The sequence below is a fragment of the Hippocampus guttulatus genome, chromosome 13 (genome assembly GCF_054856545.1).
Source record: "Hippocampus guttulatus isolate MCC_2025c chromosome 13, RoL_Hgut_1.0, whole genome shotgun sequence".
Taxonomy (NCBI): Eukaryota; Metazoa; Chordata; class Actinopteri; order Syngnathiformes; family Syngnathidae; genus Hippocampus; species Hippocampus guttulatus.
This window is the reverse complement of record NC_141273.1, coordinates 191387-214940: the sequence shown is the minus strand read 5'-3', so window position 1 is coordinate 214940 and position 23554 is coordinate 191387. Positions and strand designations below refer to the sequence as shown.

At 56.6% G+C, this 23554-nt stretch overlaps 1 protein-coding gene across 1 annotated transcript in view; it reads right to left on the bottom strand.

Annotated features, from left to right (window-relative positions):
• Positions 1-23554, bottom strand: part of npas3 (neuronal PAS domain protein 3) — a 49326-nt gene that overhangs the window by 10984 nt on the left and 14788 nt on the right. The window contains exons 4-9 of the mRNA XM_086128107.1: positions 17338-17420; positions 11304-11393; positions 7313-7499; positions 5336-5445; positions 5030-5223; positions 3615-3721 (exon numbers count right to left, since the gene is read on the bottom strand). Of these exons, the coding sequence (XP_085984233.1) occupies positions 3615-3721; positions 5030-5223; positions 5336-5445; positions 7313-7499; positions 11304-11393; positions 17338-17420 (771 nt within the window). The remainder of the gene's footprint in view (positions 1-3614; positions 3722-5029; positions 5224-5335; positions 5446-7312; positions 7500-11303; positions 11394-17337; positions 17421-23554) is intronic.

The following is a 23554-nucleotide window of genomic DNA, read 5'->3' as shown; positions in this document are numbered from 1 at the left end:
TAGTAAGGTGTTTTTGGCCCGAAAAAAAACACATAGTATATATAGTAAGGCATTTTTGGCCCGAAAAAACGACATAGTAGTAAGGCGTTTTTGGCCCGAAAAAAACGACATAGTATATATAGTAAGGCGTTTTTGAGCCGAAAAAAACGACATAGTATAGTAAGGCGTTTTTAGGCCGAAAAAACGACATAGTATAGTAAGGCGTTTATGAGCCGAAAAAAACGACATAGAATAGTAAGGCGTTTTTGGCCCGAAAAAACGACATAGTAGTAAGGCGTTTTTGTCCCGAAAAAAACGACATAGTATAGTAAGGCATTTTTGGGCCGAAAAAAAAGGCATAGTATAGTAAAGCGTTTTTGAGCCGAAAAAAACGACAGTATATATATAGTAAGGCGTTTTTGAGCCGAAAAAAACGACAGTATATATAGTAAGGCGTTTTTGGCCCGAAAAAAAAGACATAGTATAGTAAGGCGTTTTTGGCCCGAAAAAAAAACGACATAGTAGTAAGGCGTTTTTGGGCCGAAAAAAAAGGCATAGTATAGTAAAGCGTTTTTGAGTGACCATGAATACACGGTCGTTTTTTTCAGCTCACAACGCCTTACTATACTATGTCGTCTTTTTCGGGCTAAAAATGCCTTACTATACTATGTCGTCTTTTTCGGGCTAAAAACGCCTTACTATACTATGTCGTTTTTTTCGGCTGAAAAACGCCTTACTATATATACTATGTCGTTTTTTCATCGTTCACTTCAAAGATCGTCGTTCAAAGTCGTTTGTGACCGACACATCACTTGTGAAAAAGTAGGTGATTGCACAGTCAGAGGTGCTGCCAAAAAGAACCCTTTCTGCACTGAAATACAATAAAATTTATTTTGATTCCGTTTGCTGCAATACAAACCGGATACTTCATACTTGACCATAAAGTTAATTTAAAACTTAGTACCTCAATTCAAAAACAAAATCCGACGTTGAAAAAAACGTTTTTTTTTGTATTTGTAAGACTGAATATGAAAATAAACAGAATTTAAATTTCAGTGAGGATCAAATACTGTTTCAAAGAAAAACAAGTCTATCGTTTCAAATTCAGATTGTACAATTCAGATTCAGTTCGTCAATATGATTCAGAGTAAAATATACAAATCCATCCATTATCCGAGCCACTGACCTTCAATTCACGTAATTCAAATTCAGTATAAACTATTTAACAGTTATTCACGTTTAGTTTTTGGTGGCAAATATTCCGCCCCACAGCGTCACACCTCGTTTAGTTTTGGTTGTAAAGTGTCCTAGAGTGTCTTGAAAGACGCTTATAAATGAAATGTATTATTATTATTAAAAGAAATTTCAGGGGTTATTTTTACTGACCATTCATTGTTCATGATATGTACAAATGTTTGTTTTCCTAACGCACTGTCCATTCTTGTTTTCTTCCAGTTCTTACAGCCGCCGTGAGACCGAACAGCCTAACATCTTGGGCCTCAGACCAGGAAATTGATGTCACAATCAAAAGATGGCTACATCTGGCTCCCGATCGGGATGGTGACAGGAAGGAGAGCGTGAGAAGACAAGAGGGCATGGAGAGCGCAACAATTTGATGGACAGAAAAATACCGTTCAAGAGTAAGCTGCATCCCAATTTGGACTTTGCGTTCACTGTTAAATAAAGAAAAGTGCATTTTTTCCAGTGTATGTGGAGTTATATGTGAGGTTCACAAATTATGACAATAAAGATGTTTTTATAACAGTCGTTTTTGAGACTTTTTTTTTTTTTAATGTGGGTCAAATATGGCTCATGAAAGATGTGGCTTAGTTGAGCTTGAATTCAGGCTGATATCAGGAACCTGTTCTGGCCCAGCGTCGGGCCGGAGTAGGGCCAGATATGGTTTTACAATGCGGCTCAGATCCGGGCCGAATGCGGCCCGCATCGTGGATGCCAGACGTGGGCCACTGCGGGACCGTCATTCATCGAGGCACGTGGGCCGAGTGTACGTGCCGTGTCTGCCCCGGAGCTGGGCCGGACCAATTTTGCTGACTGGGACGCACGCGCGTTCCAATCCTCCTTCACAAAAACAACGGCATTCTGTCTACGAAGGCTTTGGGTGAGCTGGCGGTGAGTGTCTTTGTCCACTAGATGGCGCCGTGAGTCTTTTTCCCTGCAAAAGCAGGCGGCCCTCCGGGACCGGACTTTGACACCTCAGGCGCTCATGCTAAGAGAGCGCACTGTGATTGTCGCATTGAAAAGCAAAGTCTCGAGGCGGGCGGGGCAGTTACCACGGTGACACGTTTGGATGAACCACAAACCACGAAACTCGTTGGTGTGCACGCGCGCACGCACATGCTCACGGGTCAGCGGCGGCGGGTAATGAAGGCGACAAGAGAGAGAAAGGAAGAAACGGCCTCAGGCGACAACGCACACGTAAGCGAGGGAGTTCCTTTTCTTCCCGTCCCACCTTGGAGCGCGCCAACACCAGGAAGTCCAAATTGTCCGTCATCCGGGCGACGGGAAGCCGCAGAGAAAATCGCAAGGATTCCTTTTCTTTTCGGAGATGCCGTCCAACGTCATTCAAAGAATCGGAAAATGGATTCCTCGGCGGCGCGGGTCCGACTGCTCCCGGTCTCAAGCTGAGTCAATCTTTGCGGGGAGCAGTCGGAGCCTCGGGGTTCGCACTCCGTGCGGCGTGCGGCGCGGAGGTCCGGAGAGCCGGGCGACTTCCTCCGCCTCTCTGATGGCTCGACCGGGGAGCTGCGCTTGAGTGTGTCTTCGTGACAAGAATACGGTGGGTGCCAATGGTGACATCGAATCGGGCCATCGGAGCCCGGCACCACCGGGAAGTAAAAGACAAAGTCACTTGGATGCCTTTGACATTGAAGTGACTTTGTGTGGTGTTTTACCTGCGTGCACAAAGTGTGTGTGCGCGCGCGCACAAGTGGATGACAGGCCTTTGATATGTGTGTGTGTGTGTGTGTTGATTAAAGGTGGTGGGGGTCCGCAGAGAGCTAAAGCGCCTGCAGGCTTCAACGCTGAGCTCGGTGTCAAACGCTGGCTCTCTCTCTCTCTCTCTCTCGCTCTCTCTCTCCCTTCTGTCCGTCTGGCTCGCCCACCGCCTCCGTTTTTGGCCAATCGTCCTCTTTGACGCTCCGACCGTCTTTTGGAGCGGCGTCCCCGGCCGTCTTTGAAAAAGCGCACCTCGTCAGCTACGTGGCCGTCAAACATGAATTATACATCTGATTGAGATCATCGCTGAGGAGGAGCAAGATGAGGATGATGAAGGTGCTGATGAGGAGGAGGAGGCTCAAGAGGAAGATTTGCATCTTTTCGGGAGGCAATCCCAAAATACAAAAAGCTGAAGACCAACGGTGAACTTTTTCCTTTTCAAGTCTTGCTGACCCACGTCACCAAGGTCATCTTTATCCCCCCCCCCCCCCCGTCCTCCCTTGTTGAATGCCACGTGTTTGTCCCGTATGAGCTCACGCGTGTCGCATCGGCACATCATCGGGAGGCGGGACGACGACGGCCAATGTCGGTTTCAGCTCACTCATTTTTTTTGGGGGGGGGGGGGGGTTCCTTTTGAGGAATTTCCCCAGCAAGTCTGACTTTGGCGTGGAGATACTCACAGTCGACGTGACTTTGCCTGATGGCGTCCACGTCCTCGGCGTGGATCAGCTGGTAGCAGCGTTTGCCCACGATGTCGGCGGCGGACACGTCCATGTAGTCGCTGATCCTGCCGGCGTAACAAAAGCGCCGGCGCGGCTCATTCAACAATCCGGTCCCAAAACTGGCCGTCACTTTTAAGCCAAAGTGTCAAAAGTACAGCACGGGCCGGTGCGGGCGGCGCCTCGTCACGCGACACGCGACCGAGTCGGAGGCGCTTCCTTTTGGACGTCGCCGATGCGACGCCATCACGGCGGATAGGAAAAAAATGTGCCTGAATGACCACTTCGTGAATCACCTCGGCAACACGGTTCCCACATGACGAAAAAAAAAAAAAACACGAAACATCACAACGTCCCCAACAAAATTCCGCATTGTTGTCATCCAACGACTCGATCAATTCATTTGTCACTTGGCGTCATCTCTTCCGCTATAGAAAGCGCACATTGCTACGTCCGCCTCGATTTGATGAATTTGATGTTTGGAGGTGGGGAGGCGGGTGTCAAATTGGGCGGGGGCGGTCGAACATCTGGCAGAAAGATAAGAGCGCGCCTCGTTCCTCCTAAAACACATTTCCTCTTCCCGTAATGGAGGCGACCGGCGCTCGTCATTGCGTCGCTCGCAGCCTCCGCAGAAAGAATCCATACGAGCCTTGACTTTTTTCCTTTTCCCGCAATAAAACACGCCGCTTTCTCCTCACTTTGTGCGCCGTCGAGCCTGATAGAATCTCGACGGTCAGCCGGTTAAGTCGCGAGCGAGATGCTATCGCTTTTATCTGGACGGCGGCGAGCAAGATAGATCCGTCGGAGACTCGCCCGCGGCTTACGCCGCGCGATTGGCTCATGAATAAAAATGTGCCGGTCGCGACACCGGACGGACGGACGCGGCGTCACGTCGGGAATCTTAAAAGACGCCGCGGTGAAATCTGCTCACGCACGCGAGCGGAAGAAAGAAATGTGGGAAAAACATTTCCATCGCTTTGTCACGCGAGCAAGGCTGCTAACCTGTTAGCATTAGCACGCCAGCAGGTGGCTATCTGATACACCCAATAAATCTAGCGGGTAGCATTAGCGAGCTAAGAGGTGCGGTTAAGCTCGTTCACGTCGACGCGGGAAGAATCAAGAACGCCGATGAAAGCGACGATACGCCTTTCGTCGCGAATAGATTTGAGCGTTTCTCATCAGTGTGGGTTACGAGCGCCTTCGTGTGGACAGGACTATGCGATTAGCCTTTGCACGCTAACGGGCAGAGTGAGAATCACAACAATTCCTGAAAACGTCTAGAAGAGTTCCACGCCAAAGGGGTTTTTTTTCCTCATCATTTGCAACATTCAACATGCTAGCTTTTTTTTTTTTGTGCGTGTCTGTTTTAGGCTCACCTGTTCTCGCAGTAGACGATCTTGAGGTCCATGTTGACGCGCGTGACAAACATTTGACAGTCGATGCGCACCTCGTTGATGGTGGGCGGCGGCAGGGCGTGCGCCACCACCACCATGCCCATGATCTGGTCGGGCACCGAGCGGCTGTGCGTCAGGGCCATGCGGATGCGCAGGCGGCCGGTCACGTGGATCACCTGAGGGACAAACGCACGGCGGTCAAATTTCAGGTCCTGACGACAAACGGCCCAGGCCCCGAGCGCCGATCCGGAAGCCGGCGGGAAACGCCGAGCGGTGACGCCGCGTCACCTTGTATCCCGACGACTTGATGTGGACGCCTCTCTTGGTGAGCGTGGACTTCATTCGGATGAAGAAGGAACGCTCCAGGCAGTAGTCGGGCGACGGGCCGCCGGATTCCCCTGAAAACGCAACAGGAACTCTTTGCCGTCAGAAAGGTGAAGAAATGGGCCGGTTGCGTGAGCCCCGCCGCCGCCCCCGGGTGGAAAAAAACGTGCGCGTGCTCGCTCAACGCTCGGGCGAAACGTCATCCGCGAAGTCGATGCGAAAGAGCCCTCGCTGCCCCCTGGAGGCCAACGCGGAAGATGCCGGGTGGCAAAAATGACGAGGACAGCGACTGTGAAATATCGCTTGAAGACCGTTTGCAAATCGCTGAATCCTTCTGTTTTTCTTCGCGTTTAACACAACGTCCACACTTCAACGCGCTAACTTCAATAGCGCCGCCCGACTCGAGAGCTCACGATTAGCAAACGTAGATTCATACGACGATCATCCACGCCGTCAAAGTTTTGGCGGCCTTCGAAGGACGAAAAGCAGCCACCGCCGCGGACAAAACGCGGGCCGCCGTCGCCTTTGCGAAGCCAAAACACGGCCGCTCGCAAGCGAGGCCTCGTTGTGGCGCGCCGATAACGGGCCCACGTGACCGAGCGTCGAGGTTGACGCCACCTCTGTCACAATAAATTCCGAGTCCCTCAAAGACAAACTCCATTTTTCTCAAAGACAAGAACTCGCACCCCATTCGCGTGCTAATGGCGCCGCGCGCGATTTCGGGAGCCGTGTAGCATCGGCAGGCTAAGGCGGGGCAGCCGACAGGGGAAACATTTTCTAACGCCATTGCGCTCAAGGGCAAACGGAAGCCCCGGTGACTCTCAAGGTGGTTGAGGAGGGCGGCGGCGGCGCAAGCGTTTGGCCCCAACCGCCTGGTGGATTTTTAAGAGTCCAGTTGCATCACGCGCCTTTCAAGATGATTTCCTTGAGCGCAAGGCCGACGGCCAACGACGTCAGCAAAGTGGTGCCGCTTTTCATCATCGCACTTTTGCCTTTTGCGCCGACGCCTCAAAAGTGCGCCTTTCCGGCTGAGTCGCGCTAATGTGAAATTTGCACTTGGGATGAGCGGCGGACAATCCGGAAAAGGCAGAGCAAGTCTCCCGTTTGGCTGGAGCTGGCCGTTTTTGAGCCCTTTTGCCCATTTCCGGGGGGGCTGCCATTTGGGGCGGAAAAACGCGCCTCCAAGGCCACTTTGGATCTGCAAGGTGACATTTTGGATGGTGCGCAGGGGCGGGGGGGAAGCGCATCGTATCGTGGCTGGAGCCATCACGGGAAGACCCCCCCCCAGAAAAAAAAAGTCGTTGAAGCCAAGCCCGCAAAGGTTTGGGGTTGGTGTCAAACTTGTCCAAAAGACTTTTGCGCTGAGATTTGAGTCCCCTGGAAAATGGGAAGTTGTCGTGAACGTCGCTTAGACGTTTTGGCTCAGTCGCGCCTCGTTTGCGAAAGATCGGAAGAAAAAGACGCGCGACACCTTTCCGTCCCAGATTAGCATCGACGGTTTTGTTTTTCTCGCCTTTGCGGTGACAAGCGTCGGCCATCTTGAGCCGCTTGCCCAAAGTCAAAGAGAAAAAAAAGTGTGTGTGTGGGGGCTGGGGGGGGGGGGGGGGGGGGGCTGCGTCTCCCCGGCCGTCAAGCGGCGGCGGCAAAGAGCGGCAGATGTAATTAGCGCGGCGTCTCGGCGGAGCGCCGCCGCCAGCCAGGCAATCTGCGGCGTGTTTGAACGTCCTGATGAAGTGACGTCCTGCGCCCAGATCAAGTCGCTTTGTTTAATTTACAAATGGATTTCGCTCTAATTCTCAAATTATCGTCGGCGGCGCGAGAAGCTCCGCCGGGTGAAAAGTCTCGCGGCCGCCGCGCGCCGCCAGGAATGCTAATGGGCGACGGAAGGGGCCGCTCGGGGGATTGCGTTTCGGGCGACGCTCGGGAGGCGACGGCGGTTACCTGGCTCGGGCGTCTCGGGGCGCGGCGACGGCGAGGACGCCGACGAGGCGGCGTCCTCGTTGGGGGCGGCCCGGCGCGGCGACGACGCCCCCCGTCCCGGCGGGACCTTCGTGCCCAGCTGCTCCGCCATCTCCGCGTGGTCGCCCGGGTGCACGTAGTCGAACACGCTGCTGCCCGTCAGCTCCACCTGCGGGAAGCCGCCGCTCGTTACGCCCCCCCTTTCATTTCCCCGACGCGCGCTCAAATAAAAGCGGCCGGTCAAAAGTCGCGAGTTCCTCCGCCGACGTCCGACGGATCTTTCGCGTCGAGACTCGCGAGCTCCTGTTGGAAAAGCAAAACAAACAAAGGCAAATGCAAGCTTCCCGTCGGAAGCGTTTCCGGTTCGGATGCCCGAATCATCTTGACGAATAATCCGAGGACGGCGGGGAAAACAACGTTCCGGAGCGCGAACAAACGCCGGCCGAGGGCTTATACCGCCCCCCCGGTGGCCCGGCCCGGCCGAGTCCGGCGCCAATCTTCATCTCCTTCGGAGACATTTTTCAAGTCGTCGTCGTTTCATTTTGTTTTTCCCCAAAATGCCAAGGTACAACCCCAGCCAGGGCCTTGCTTTCTGTTGTCGTCGTTTCATCGGGCATCTCGAGGAGGAGGAATTTCTTTTGACGCGCGCGAGCTCAATAGACGCTCTGCTTGTCGGCCGCTCAAAAGATGACAAACGGACGCCCCCGCATCGAGCCTTTCTTACGCGCGTGTGAGCGAGTGAGAGAATTCAAGCAAACCAAACGCAGGAAGTTCAAAACAACTCCATCGCGTTTTCAACACCAAAAAGTGGAGGGGGGGTCCCGCGGCGAAGGGCGTGTTGCGCGCTCGACGACTTCATCCAGCTCTTTCTTTTTTTTTCTTTTCATCCCGACGATCGGACGACAGAAGCGCAAACGGACACGGAACGCGTGGGAAAGGTTTGCGCGTTGGATTTTTCTCTCCCTTCACGCTTCGCTTCAGGAGGAAGGGCGGAGGTCACGACGGCCGCGCTCAAGTCGCCATCTAAGTGCAAATGCTTTGAGTCGTCGCCCGCCGGCGCCAACGTCCGAGCGCGCTCGGTCGGGGTCGCGATCCTTTGGCAGTTTCCGAAGGCGCCGCCGCCGTTCATCGAAAACTCACCGACCGTCAATGACTAAGTTGCGATGATCGATGAGTTTCTTTTTTGCTTTTTTTCTTCAACGCTGCGATTTCCAGCTTGGCGATTCTAAATTGCCGTCGTCCTCCACGATCCCAATCGCCTCGATCGAATTTGCCAAAGAAAAAGGAAAGGGGCCATCGCTTCAGCACCGACGAGAACCGCCAACGGCTCGATTCCTTCCCGCTCACGGCGCTGACGTCAAAGCGCATCTTGGACCGCTTCAGCTTTGCCAGAAGTCGCTCGTGGTCGTTGCTCGACTTCCACCCGCGGCAAAATGCAAAACGCGCAGGCAGAGGCACGCAGAGGCCCGGCGCATTGTGAAGGACGCGCGTGACCTCCTCCGGGCTTTTGATTGAAAGCGGGCGCGCGTGTCTCCGGGGGGCGCCGTTGACCTTCTGCCGCTCATCGATCCGGCGCGTCAATAAAAATGATCGCCTTCATTCGCATCCGATGCGCTTCATTAGCATTCGCCGTCCGCTCTTCATTTTTGACGAGGGCTCGGCTCCGTCGCCGGAGCGCGCGCGCGCGATCCCGACGGCGACCGGAAAAACGCGGCGCGCCGTTTGACTTTGAGCGGGTCGAAGCGCGAGCGGCTCCGAGTTTGGAGAGGGAGAATTTGAAAAGCCCGATTGAAATGCACGCGACGTCGTCAAGGTCAGGCGGCGGCTTCACCCCGCCCGCGTGGAATGGAAGGCGGCGGCGGGCGGGTCAGAAGCGGCGCGACCCGCCGCCGGCCGCATCTCTCTCTCCCCTCGCCAAGATTGCCGAGGCGCCAGCGAAGCCGCGCGGGCGAGCGATTCCCCCCCGCCCCCCCCCTGGCCTCCGCGGGCCGGCGTGTCATGCGCGTGAAACGCGACCCCCTCCTCCATTTCAACGAAGGCATGCACTCCGGCTCAGGAAAAACAGACTCGAGAAGTGGAAAAGGAAGACGTGCGCACGGCGCGGCCGAGAGGAAAATGGCGGCCGTCTTGGCCGCCACGACCGCGTGGGCTCAAAAAACAACCCGAGGCGAGCGCGCGTGCGTGTGAAAATCAGGGAGCGGACCGCACGCGCGCACGCGGAGTCGCTCCTCAAGATGGAATTTGATTGGAGCGACACGCCCACTCGGGAGTCATCAAATATGAATGCAGCGAGCGAGACGGTTCGCCTGCGGGGGGGGGGGGGGGGGCTCAATTAAGCCTGACCTTCCTCGTCATCGTCGGCCACCTCATGTAAATGGCGACCTCCCGACACGAGCCCAAACGAGGACCAGAAAGGAATGAAAAAGAAGACGACTTCAAAGTTTGAAGAGCGAATCGACACTTTGCAAAACATTTTCAGTCGGCGTGCGGGTGGGCGACGTGCCCGCTGCTGTTTTTCACTGCCTCGTCCTGGGGGGGGGGGTGAACGGCGCCTCAAAAAAGAAAGCCATTTTTCTTCGCAAACAAGTGACGTCGCTCGGCTTGCCGTCGGAAAGCCACTTCCAGCGGTCACGTGCCGGCGCCGACCCCGGCGACCAATCCCGCGAGTCCATTCGAGAGCGAAGGCTGGCGCTTTCTCCCTCCCCGGATTAATTCCGCCTCCGGCATTGATTGATGATGTCTATCAAATAATTGATGAATTGTCAGGCGGGTCCCCCACGCGCGCCCGCCTTATCTTGTTCTTTGGTTTTTATCACGCGCGCGCCGGCCGCCGCTGTGGCGCTTAGCGCGCCTTTGCTGTTTTCACGCGTGGTCTTGAATCGCTCACGCGCACCCTTCCTCACCCGCCATCTTGTTCATCGCCAATTTGCGCGCGACTTCATGACGGCGGCATTAACTCGAGGGATTTCGGAAGGGGGCCGCGTGAAAACAAATTGCTCAAGCGGCCACGCGGCGGAGTTCCAGTCCCGTGTCCGAAATGACGCGGCGATATGAAGTTGGGGGGCAAATGATTTTGGGCAGCCCGATTAGCCCCCCCCGTCATTATTTTCTGCCCAACGCCTCACGGTGACGTCGTCCCCGGAGCGTGACGCCAATTGCGATGTCGCCGCCCGCCCAAGCGGCACCGTGCCCTGGAATTTCGCCGCCCGCCACTCGGACGGACGGTCGGGCCGGGCGAAGATCCCGAGCCGTTCGACGCGAAGAAGTACATTCTTTGTTTTGCCGCTTCACCTGGAGTGACGGACGTGTCAATCCCGACGCGGAATATGGAGATGAAAGGCGCACTCTGAGCGTGCGGCGGTTGGCTCGTCACGAAAGACTCGATGGCTTGGCCAAGGTCAAAGCGCTGACCTTGGGGCTTCCATTAAAGCCAGTCAGCGGAGAGCGAAGCGACGGGGACGCACGGCTCGTTAGCGAGCTGAGAATGCAGATGAAGCTCATTTGGTGACATTGTAACCCTAACCCCCCCCCCCCCCCCGAAAAGTAAGCAAGCGCGGATGGAGCTAACTTGGCCACCGGGGGGCAGTACAATACTCCCATGGTACAGAGCGGACGCCCGGGCCGAGTCAAGCCGGGGCCCCCCCTTATTGACCATCTTTTTTCGATATGCTTTGCCCGCACGTCTCTTCACCGCTCGACTTCAAACGGAAGTTGCTCGGCCGTTGAGGAGCTTCGCCGCGAGTCGATGCTCCTTTTGCTCGCCCGCCTGCGCCCGCTCCTTTTGCGCGTTAGCGAGAAGCTGGCGGAATCTCAAAAGACCACGGTTCAACGCCCGTATCGTGTCGGGCGTTTGAGCGCCGAGCTGCGACCGAGCCTTGGCTTGGGAACGACGGGGGAAAATGTCCCCCGGCGGAGCAAAAACGGCACAAAGACAAAAGTGCGCTTCTTTTGCCGGCGGGCGGCGTCGACTGACCTGCGAGAGTCCCAGGTAGATGGAGACGGTCTCCGAGATGTACAGGAAGCGGCCTTCCTTGTTGAGTGCAAAGACGAAACCATCCAGAGACTGAGAAACAAAAACAAACACAAAGATCACTCACTCCATCGGCATCGGCGGCCAATCCGATCAATACGTGCCAGGGGGACATTGACGCTCCTCCATCGCTCTCACGCGCACGCCTCAACGTTGTCACAGGCGCTAAGAAAGGGCTCTCACACACACACACAGTCCCGAAGCGCTCTTATGATTGCGTCGTGAGCGGATCCCGTCCGCGAGGCGTCGGGACACGCGGAGCCCTTTTTGAACACCCTTTTTTCTGAAACAAGAAACAAAAAGTTGGGGTTGTCCGCGCGGCAGCCGACGGCTCCGATGAATATTCACCGGCCGGGCGGCAGCATCGGCTCGGCGGACCGATCGGATGCGAGCGAATCCGCTGACCTCGACTGTCAGACGGGATATTGTTTCCAAGGCCCGCCGCTTGTTCCCCGCCACCCTCCCCCCCCCAACCACCTCCACTCTATTTGCATATTAATAACATGCACACACGCGCACACACGCACACTGGGCCTCGAGGCGTGTGTGTGTGTGTGTGTGTGTAAAAGCAACGGACCAGAGGAGATGGCCACTAACACACACACGCACGCACACACAAGTTAAAAAGAAAACAACAACAAAGAGCGGCGCCGCACACATTGGATTGTCTGGCGCCACCCGCCCGCCCCTGGGCGTCGTGCACGCGCGCGAGAGAGAAATCACAGAGGCTCTGACCGCCTACGAGTAATTATGCTAATTGCCCGGATGCCCTTGCCTTTATTTATGCGCGGCCGCTAAGATAAATAAAAGGAAATTGCTTTGGATCTAACTGTATTCATTTCAGCATGCTAACTAGAAGGCTACGGCCGCGCGCCGGCGAGGGTGGGCGGCGCCCATTTGTTTACCCTTCGCAAATTGCGCAGGTAATTGCAATTTGGATTGTGCATTTATTTCTTTTATTTGTGTGTGCGCGTGCGCTCGTGTTGCGTTAATGGCGCGTCTGCGCGCGCACGCGCGCGCTCGCCTGCGCCGGTGCGTCACAATAAATTGCTTTGTCCTATTAGGCAGAATGAAAATGTTGAAAAAGCTTCCGTCACCTCTGCAGACACAAAAGCCTCGTCGCCGAGGCAGGCGGCCTACACCCATCGCGATCGGCGATGGCGTGACTATTATTACGAAGACCATCGACGAACGGCGATCACAGCGGCGTCACCCCGCACGTTCGGACATCGGGAAGGTAAAAGAAAGAAACGCGATCCATCGGCGAGCGCGGCCGAACGCTTGCCGCCTGCCCGCGTCCGTCGAGCGCACGCAACCGTCACGTTCCGCGTGACGCTAGTTGTCGGGCCCCAAAAAGCAGGGGGGGGGGCGGGGCGGATTGACCAAAATGTATTGAACAAAAAATACACGCGGCAGTACAATGGGAGTCAAAGTACTCCCAAAAAAACGGCTGGAAATCACAAGTATCAAAGCAAAGTACAACAGGAAACAAAACATGACGGGAGCGCACGTATGCTCACGGCTCACGATGACCCCACAAGAAAGCAGAAACTCAGGGGAGGAAATACGAGCTAAGCGACGAGACGACGAGAAACACCCGGACAACACGCAAAGGCTCGAGGGGGCTAATTGCTCACACGCGAGGAACACCGATCGCGACAACGGGTGGCCAAAAAAGGCCACACGAGGAAGCAAAAGCAAACGTAACCGGATCCAAACATAACTGCGGCGAAGATGAGGCCGTCGTTTAAGCATTCGGAAGAGCCGCTCTCCAAATGTTCCCGTCGAGACGCCTCGCGGCGACAAACGGAGAACGCGCGTTGCGGAGCAAGGGACGACCGGTCAAGGCAAAGGCGGCGTTCCGTTTTTCTTGAGGTGGCGTTCGCTTTTGCGTCCCCGTCAAGCGCGCCCGTTCCGCCGTTCTCGGCGTCCGCGTCCCTCGCGTCGAAGCGGTGGCCTCCCTCGGGCCTTTGCGTCTCTGCCTCGCCGCTCGTCTCGAGAGGGTCGCGTCCGCGGGAGGGACTTCCCGTTCGGTGGAGATCCGGCCCATGTACTTGCCGTCCGTCCGCCGCGCCGACGGCCCGGCGGACGTTCGGGCCGCAAAGGTCGACTCTCGCCAAGTCCGAAAGGGCAACTCGCCGCTGATCGGCGATGGGGCGATCGGGATGAAGTCATCGATCGGCGGGTGGGGGCGACCGGGGAGGGAGCGGGTGAGGTGAGGGCACGGGGGAGTCGGAAAAGGTCAACGCGTCGATCGTGCCGAGATGCTTGAGGGAGGGGGCGGGCGGGGCGGACGCCGCGCACGTTGACGCGGCGAGCGAGGGAACGAGACATTCGTCAATAATCCTCCTCCTCATCGGCAGGATGAAGACTCCGCCATCAATCGCAAAGACGGGAAATGACGTCATCAATGAGGGAAAAGAGGCAAGGCCGTCAACGACGAGCCGACGGAGGCGCCGTCGTTCGGGAGCCGACGACGGCGTCGTCAAAGAAGAAAGACCCCGGCCGGCGACCGGTCCCTTTCCCGTCCGGGTGATTCCTGACATTGAGTTTTTCGGTCTCCGCGCCTCGACGTTGATCCTCGGCCGGGGCCGTTCTCATTTTATCGACCTCGTTCGGTTCCTCCTTTGTCCGTGACAATCGGCAAAGGAGAAGAGGAGGCTGCGTTTTGCCGTGCCGACGGGTCACGTGACGCCCGGTGGCTTGTCAAAGGCGTTGCCGTGGCGACCAGACGGCGCGGCAGCCGCCCCGAGGCGCAAACTCAAGGACGGACCCGTTTAACGCTCTCCAGATGGATGACGCTTAACCTCGCCGTACGCTTCCAAACGCGCGCGCAATCGTGAGTCTCGTTGTCGACAAGGACATCCGACGAGCCTCGGGACGTTAGCGTAGCATGTAGCGACTGTCCCGGTGCGATGAGCACGTTGCCGGTCAAGTGGTGTGTCGGGGCCCCGCTCTAATTGTTAGTGACCTGATGATGATGATGATGATGATGATTAGCGAGCGAGTCAAAGGCTTTGACACGACGTCAGCCTAGCCTAGCAGATGACGACTGGCCAGTCACGCCAGGCACGCGAGCCGCCATTATTGCTAATGAACGCTGCGTCGGAATCTGGAAACAACAACTCATAAATGTCCTCGAGGGGCGATTCTCCCGCCGCCGGTGGCCACGGGTGGAACCGCGCGTTTGCTTCCGCTTACTCATCATGCGGCGAGTTCGGCGGTCTCGGCGTCAGTCGGGGCTCGGCGGCGGCGAGGCGCCGTCGAGTCGGCGTCCGGATTGAGTCGTCGCGGGAAGGCGGAGAGCGGGTGTGCCGAGGCGAAGGCGGGGGAGGAGGAGGCGCGGGGGCGTCGCCGGACGGCTAATGACTCCAAAGCGGCGCCGTCCTCCATTTGTCTTCATTCGGCCCGATGGCCTTCGCGCCTTTTGACGAGCCGACGGACGCCGCGCCTCGGGAGGGAAGAGCAAAGAAAGGAGCGAGCCGGTCCGCCGTACGGAGGAGAAATGTGACACGGCGGCAGGAGGCGCGACGGGAAGCCATGACGTCCAAATATGGAATGACATTCCGTCACGCGAGGGGACCGGCGCGGGAGACAAGCGATCCGCGTCGGGGACGCGCCGAGCCGGAGAAGTTCGGAGGCGATGACGGCGTTGAACGCTCCGCCGTCAAGTCCGCAAACGGGATCCTCGCGTACGTCTCTGTGCTCCGGGACGTCCGCCGCGGACCCGACGGGCAGAGCTGCGGACGCTCCGGCCGGGGTCCGGTGATGCTCTTGAAGCGACCTCGTGACGTCAGAGCGACAGTCGTCCGGTTGCGCTTTTGCCGCTTTCTCGGGAACTGGGAAGAGGGTGGAGCGTTTGAAGCAGAAGATCCTTTGAGGCGGGATTTCTTGATCTTCTGCCCCCGCCGGCTCCGCCCTCTTCCGGCGGCGTTTCCGTGCTCCGTACGGTGCGGCCGCCCCGTCGGCGCTTAGCTCCCAAAAACCCCCGGCTTCCCATTTGAAAACCTGAACGTCGGCTTCAACGACGCAGCGCCGGTGGATTTGAAAGGCCGATTCCAAACGCCGACCTCTGCCGGAACTCGCGGAGGCGGTGTCCCGCGCTCATCGGGTCGCAACGGATTTGCCTCGCTTCCGAAGATGACGCTTTTGTTCCAAAAGTGGCATTTTGCGAGCCTTTTCTCGCGGCGGCATCGGCGCGTTTCCGAGGTGCCCTCCGGCGAGCGCAAAAGGTCGCCCCGAAAGCGCCCGGGCGTCGACGGCGCCCATCCGGCGGCCCGCCGAGGGAAGCCCCGCCCGCCCGGGCTGCCGGCCGAGGACGAAACAAACGGCGCGGGAATGTCAAGGAGGAGCCGGACGGCCGGCGTGACGCGCGCCGCGACAAATAGGATTGACGCGGGCAACAGATTGCCGATGGGACCGGAGCCATAACCTTCCCGCCCCTACCCGCAATGCCTCTGGGGAGCGCCCTTGCCAGCTGCTGCGCCATCCGTCACCCCCCCCCCCCCCTCCCCTCACGAAGAACGGTGGCGGGGGACAACGCGACACGATGAGAGGAAGCCGCCGCCGCTCGGGAGGAATCAAGGCCGGCGCACATTAGCGGAACTACACAAAGCGGGAGAGAGACAGACAGAGAGCCAAGCAGCGGGAAACACAACGGAGGTGGCTTTTCTTCAAAGGGGGGGGGGGGGGTACACACACATGCGCGCGCGCACACACACACAAATTCCCCCGTCGTCTTCCGCGTGACAGTTGAAGCTCTCATCCACTAAGCGACTTTCTCTGGCACGTGTGCGTATCAGCAAGATTTAAAAAAAAAAAACACAAATGAGTCGTCGATCCGAAGGAAATGAGCGCAAAGAGTGAAATTCTAGTCAATGAATATCATCGTCATGAGGAAAAAGGAATTAAAAAATGCGATTCTGGAAAGAAAAAAAAACTAGCACGAGATTGGGGAAAAAAACAAACAAACAAACAAAAAGTAAATTGGGGAAATCCTTGAATATGTGAATCAGGAAAAAATAATATTAGCCATAGAAGGAGAATTGCCTGAGTGAGAACAAAAAAGAATCCGCCAACAATTGATGCTCACTCTAATTGGCATCGGGTTAAAAAAGCAAACGGAAATGCCGCAAATAGCGAGACGACGACGACAGACAAAAAAAAAAAACATTCTTCCCCCGGGCAAAAAGCCAAAGTCGGCGCGACATGAGAATGGTCTCGGGTCGGCGCTCACGAGCCCGTCACGCCATTGGCCCGACGCGCGGACAAGCGGGCGGAGCGCCGCGCGTGGCCCCGCCCCCGCCGCGGAAACGCAACCGTCCATAGATTAACCTTTCGGCGGGCGGGGCGGCGGCGGCCGCGTCTGCAAATTGGCCTCATTAATCGTCGGCCTAATTGATTGCGAGAAGTACGCGGATGACATTTGAAGAAGGCGAGCGAGGGAGGCGGCGTGATTGATCGCGCCCGAGCGGCGCGCTAATGAATGCCAGCCGGTCACTTAGCGACGCGCCCGCGCGGCGCCGAGCGAGGGGGAGATTAAGCCCGCGGGCCGCGACGCCTTTGCGGCGGCAAAGGCGGCGGATGCTAACGCGACGCTCAACCGGCGTTTCTTGCGGCGAGAGGACCCGGACTCAAGTGCCACCCGTGAAATCCAAGATGAAACTTCTACGAATAAATGGAAACGCTCCCGCAATCGTTGAAAGTCATCAAAACAAACTGGAATGATTTTGAAAAACGGACGCGAATCAGGGGTCAAAAATGCGGGAAGAAGAAGCGCCGAGCGCAAGATGTGCCGGGAAAAAAAAAAAAGAAATGTTCACGGCACCCCGCCAAAATAAAAGGAGTTGTTCACCTTCCGGGAACAAACGCTTCCAATATCGGGCCTGGAAAATCAACGGGCGGGCGAGACGTCGGAGCGCGCCGGACGCGGAGCGCGAAGGCGTCGGGCGGGCCGGCCCTCTTCAATGGAGCGTACCTGCAGGATGTGGCTGCCCAGGTGCGGGTCAAAGACGTCCGAGGCCAACGCGCCGGGGCTCCTCCTCCTCTGGCCGCCGATAGCTGCATGTGCGCACGCGCACGCCCACACGACCGCACGCACGTACACACGAGGAGAGAGAAAGCACAGGACAGGACAGAAGGAGACTGGTGAGACTCGGACACATTGAAACGAGCAAAGCCGTGGACGCCAAAAGACACACGCACACGCACACGCACGCACGTTGAGCCAGCCCGCCGTGACAAACACACATTGCACGGGACAAGAGGAAGCGCCGAGGTCGGCCGGGCGCCGTTTCGTTTCCCGCTTAGCCGCACGCTCGGGGGGGGGCTACGCTAACGCGACGCTGTGCTGACGGGAGCTCCTCCTCCTCCTCCTCATCATCAACTCGTGTTCGTCTCGGGTGGAAAAGTGACAAGAGAGGAAGATTGGCCGCGCAACTTGATTTGGCACGCTGCGTTTCAACCGCGCACGTTCTCAGCATCGGTGGAAACAACTCATGATGTCGTCCGCCGATGGCGACGCGCCTGCAGGAAATGCACCTCGGAAGGGAGGAAAAAAAGAAGCCGACAGTCAGGCGAGGCACGCCCACGCCCGCGCCCGCGGCCGAGGCCTCCGCCTCCCGCTTCCCGTATGACCTCGGAGTTGCTCCGGAACGCTGCGGCCGGCCCGCTGACCGGAGCTGCTAAGACTCTGGCATCCCTTCGGGCATTTCTTGTCAAGATCTTCTGATTTGTTTTCCGATTCCTGAAACGGCCCGCCCTCACTTGATCTCTCTCGCCTTGGAGTTGGACTGTTGGAATTGAATGTAAATGAGCGCAACTTTGTCTTTGCCCGCGTATCAATACTTTTTGCTCCGCGCGTCCGGCGGCGGTTGTTTCAAAACGCTCCGGACATGCGGCCGAGTTGGGTTGAAAATCGAGCCGACGGGAAGTGGCGGCGGAAGCCCGCGGCCCATTCCGATCATTTGCGCGGGGGGGGGGGGGACGGCCTGGCGGCAAGGCGGGGTCATGGGTGCGCGCGCGTTCATGGCGCCGTGTACTCGGGAGCTCCCTCCAGAGCTCATTAGGGCAAATTGAAGCCCCCAGCTGCACCCCCCCCCCCTCGCCTCTTTCTTCATTCGAACACTGCGCGGTTAGCCGCCATCGATGTTGTCATCGGGCGGCTCGCGTCGGACGATTCCGCGCACGCTTCGTCTTCATCATCATCACCTTCATCCGAAAGAAAAAGGTGTGCTAAGAGGACCGCAGAGACTTCAAAACAACAGAATAAAAGAAGAAAAAGTCGGAAAATGATAAAAGCCCCGCGGCCACGCTCTCAGCGCTTCGCTGCAAGTGCGCGCCTGTGTGCATTGGGGCAGAGCTCTCTCTGCGCGTGCGTGCATGAATGTGTGTGTGTGTGTGTGTGTGTGCGCGCGCATGCGTGTGTTTGCCTGCACGCGTGCCAGGTGCTAAACAAACAAACAAAACTGTTAGCATGTAAAAGGAATCGTGTGTGTGTGTGTGTGTGTGTGCATGTGTGTGCATGCGTCACCAGGCCAACCGAAAGTTGCATTTCAAAGTAAAACATGGTGCCGGCATCTCTCGGCTAAATGGCTGCGAGCATTAGCGTAGCATCATTTACAATATGAGCGTGCGCACACGCACGCACACGCGCACACCAGGCACGGGCCGGAAGTGATGGGCAGAGGATGTTTGCGGTGCCAACTAACGCACACGTGAGCGCATGCGCAGGCGCAGGTGCAGGCGCGCTCCCCGAGCTGCTTAAAAAGTGATTAGCGGCGCCGCAGGCGTTTGAATTGATTTCATTTTAATTAGCCGACTTTTAAAAGCACGTTTCAAATTTGACGAGCGTTCACGTTAATAATCCACGCGCGCCGGTTACCGGGCTCCGGCTGACCGACCATGCGCCCCGCCCACCGCCATCAAAAACACGAAATGAGATGAGCCCCCTCGATCGTGTTCGCTTTGTGAAGAAACGCCACCCGAAGGCGGTCGTCGACGAGCCGCTTCGGCGAGCAAAGCTTTTATTGGACGCGTAAAATCTCCCAAGCGGCACCGCCACCGAAGGCGCGCTCGGGCCAAGCACGTGGACTTAGCTATAGAGCCGCTCGGTCCGGGCGGGGCCGCTCCCCATCGCCCCCCTCCCCTGCCCCCACCCCGAAAAGTATCCCAAAAGTTTCTGTTCTTCAATGAAGCTAACATGCTAATGCGCTAACACGTTCGCGGGAAGAGACCGCAGGACACTCAGAAAAGCCGCAAGCCTCGGCCGCCCTTTGTTTTTTGGGGGTGGAGGATTGACAGAAATATCAGACCCCCCCCCCCCCCCCCAAAAAAATACCCAAGAACACTTTTGTTCCACCTGTGCAACATGCCAATGATGCAGCAATGTGACCTTTGACATCCAAAATGTCTCCTCACACTGAAAATAATGGCGATGGTTGATGGACAAGCACACGGTGAGGGTTCAGTGAGGCAGGAAGCTCTTGCAGGAGGTGGGGGGGGGGGGGGGGGGCCGGAGGGCGCAGACAAGTCATTAGGAATCAGCCTACCGAACCACACACACACACATGAATAATGAGGTGGGGGCCAATACGCCCCAGTGGTGAAGTGAACACGTCTCGGCGACCCACACGGGGATCGGAGCCGCACGGGAACATCGGAATACGCCGACGCGGCGCGTGAGAGGCGAGTGAGCGCGCAACGTCTGTGGCTGTCCCTGTCGCAACACAGCTGATTCAAATGATCAGCGAGCTCTGCGCAAGCCTGACATTCGGCCCGTTCATTTGCATCAGGTGCGTTGCAACAGGGGGGCCGGCGCAAGGACGACCGGGCGACGCGGCGATGCGTCGCCACGGAAACAAGGATCCAAGCGCCGCCGTCGCTGTCCCGTCGGCGGCTCGGGCCCCACCTCCATCTTTCGCTCACCGTGGCAGCGAGCGACGTTGACTAATGCGCCGCTGCCGCTGCTCCGCACGCGTTGCCGTCAATCGATTAGCGCGCCGGCTCGACAACGCTGTCGAGAAATGAAGACAATGCCGAGACATTTTGCTTCCAGACAAAAGCAAACACACGTCGAAAAGCCCAAAACACGCAAACAGGAAAGGCGGCTCACCGATGGAATCTTTTTTTGTTGCCTTTTCGATGCCTTTTTTGGGAAATGCAACTTAAAAAAGACAAAGAAAAATCTTCCGTGTCGGACACTCAAAAAAAACAAAACTCATTCAAAAAGCATACAAAACTTTTTGTTTTCTCGAGAATATCTGGAACGCTGTGATCGTTTTTTCAAAAAACGATTTCTTTTCAAGAATTTGTTTTTTCCTCGATATCTGACTTTTTCAATGATATTCAACGCTTTGAAAATGATCCGATTTTTTAAAAAGATTTATTTTCGTGAGAGAAAATCTCAAAAACTCCCCCCCCCCCCAGGCCCCCAGAGGACGATGGAGGAATTTCGATCCGGTGTTTGCATGCTTATTCACAAACGAATGAGTTTAGAAAAATTTCTCTGTCGCTCTTTCTCAGCATCTCTGAAGAAAGCGAGATATTTCTTGAAATTGAGCCGACGTGCACACGTGCGTGCTTGTTAACGTGTGAGATGATAAACTAACAGGACGCTTCCTGGCAAGCTGCTGGGTCGTCCCACCCAATCCTTTTTTTTTTTTTTAATCTCACAGTGCCAAATGGAAAAAAAAACAGCAACAATAATAACTCCCAGTGTGCGTGTGTGTGCGATAAGTTATCTGGTACAGTAGAACGATGATGTATGATGCTCATCCCCGGGCTTAGGCACAGCTCATATGGGAAACACACACACACACACACACACACGCGCACAAGTGATGCGGAGTTGATAAGAGCGCAATCAAAGGCAAAACACAACCCAATTCAGCGTGCGCGCGGGCAAAGGCTTAAAACGGCCAGAGAGAGAACACGGAGGGAAGTTGCAGGCGCAGGCGCAGGCGCAGGCGCAGGCGCAGGCTTCGGAGCACCTCCTCACCAGCGCCTGCAATGCGCGCGTGCGACCCGAAGTGACGCAAGGCGGCGACGAGAGCCGGAAACCGCTCGGCGTTCATTCGGCGCCAAGTGCGTCGTCCGTCCTCCATCGCGCGGGCGAACCGCTTTGTCGTCTTTTCAAGAACATCAAAGTCATCTCTCGGGGGCGGGGGGGGCTCGTTTGATCCGGAAAGATCCAACGAGAGATGATGTGGCGGCGGCGGGCGGACGGGGAGGAGGAGCCTTCCGAGCGTTATTAGCGAACGGGATGGCCGCTAAGCGAGTCTTCAAATGGCGGCGGAACTTCACAGTTCAGTCAACATGCCCCCCCGCCCCCATCTCTCTTCCTCCGCCTCCAGTTGATCTGGTCTGATTCATTCATCTTTGTGTCCTCCAACTCTCCTGCTGGCTTTTTACAAAGACATGAAAAGAATTCCTTCTTCTTTTGGGGGGGGGGCGTGCGCGAGCAGGTGAGAAGCGTTTCAAGCCGGCACGGTCGGCGAAGGTCGTCGTGAAGGTCATCCGAGTGCAGCCACGGAGTGATGTTCACTCGGCCTCAAATGTGATGACATCATCGGCATGACGGAGGGGGGCAGAAATGAGGTGGGTGGATGGGGGGGGGGGGGCCGTCGTGTCTCCGTGAACCTCGTGTCTGAAGGTGACCTTGAAGCGCGGCCACTAGGGGGAAAGGAGACGCTCCCGGGTCAGAGAAGCCCACCCGCGCAACGCCGACATCGGCCACGCACTTCACGCGACCAGTTTGAGGATTTGGGTTTGTTTTTTGGTTTTTTCTTCCAAATTTCTATTCCTTGACCTCATCAGATCATCGATGAGCTCATCTGAGTGAAGATCGTTTCTCGAGTGCGGCGATGGCTCGGCGGAGCGATTTCAGAGTGCCGACGGCGACGGAGCGACGGCCTGTCGCAGACGTCCGGTCGGGACGCAAAAGCGTTCGGCGTCTGAAAGCCTCGAGACGGCGGCGAGCCGCGACGCCGCGGCCGCCGCCCTCATCGAGTGTGCGCCCTCTTTTCTCTCCCTTTGTCCTCTCGCTCTGGCATGGTTACGTTTGGATGAAACGCAGCTCGATTTGGCGGAAAGCCGCTCTCTCGGCACGCACGCACGCTAATCCAGAGGCACCGTCAAGCACGCTTGTTCAGAATATGAGCGCAAAGGAAAAACGAGGATACTCTGGCAACGCACGTACGCGACACGTATGCGACACATGGCATCGCAACATATCTCGGGGAAAAAAAAAAGGCGATGACATCCGCAGACGCGCACGAGTGTGCGTGGCATCAATAAATAGGAGACAAGCCCCGAGGAAAAGAACACAAAGAAACAATCGGCGCACACGCGCGCGCCGTACCCGACTCGCCGACGCCTTATAAGAAAATGACTTCCATGGCCAAAATATGCAAGTCAACAATGATCCCAATGAAACGCTGTGCGTGCGTGCGTGCGTGTGCGTGTTGATTTTCTGGTGTGTGGCAAAGTGTCACATTTTGGTGTCTGCTGCACTCCGCATGCATAATGAATTAGCAGGTGTCACACCCGCGCACACACGCAAACGCAACAGATAAGCCCAAACACACACACACACACACGCACGCACGCGTCCGTTTTGCTAAGGTTGCTCTCGATGGAAAGCCGAAGCAGCCCCCCCCCGCCCCCCCCATCTGGCACGCGCGCGCACGGGTCGGCGTGCTGCAAAAGGTCAGCCTTGTTTGTGTGGCGCAGCAGATGTGGAGAGCGGGTGACAGCAAGTCAAAAGCTGCAACACTAAACTGCAGAAGAGCAACTGATGGGTCAATTAACGCAAAGGGCAAGCGGGGGTGGGGGCCAAAATATGGACTTTGCGCTCATATCGCTCACGAGCCCGCGAGTCCGCTTGTTGCGTCGCAGAAAGTTTGGAAACGCCGCGGTCGTCGCGGGAGCACGGCGACCAGGCCCCGGACGGGACATTTGGGCCGGTGGGGTGGGGGGGGGACTTTGTGCTGGTTAGAAGTGGCGCCGATCCCTTCTTGGACAAGAGGGGAAGCAAATGGCGGCACCTTCTCGCTGACCTCACGTTTTTCTTTCAGACCAACGGCAAGTTTTCATTTTGGTGGCCAGGTTGGCCAACAATAAAATGGTTCTCTCGGCCTGGCGAGCGCCAGCTTGTCCGATTCATCCCCAGCCTCCAATCAAAGTGGAGCGCACTG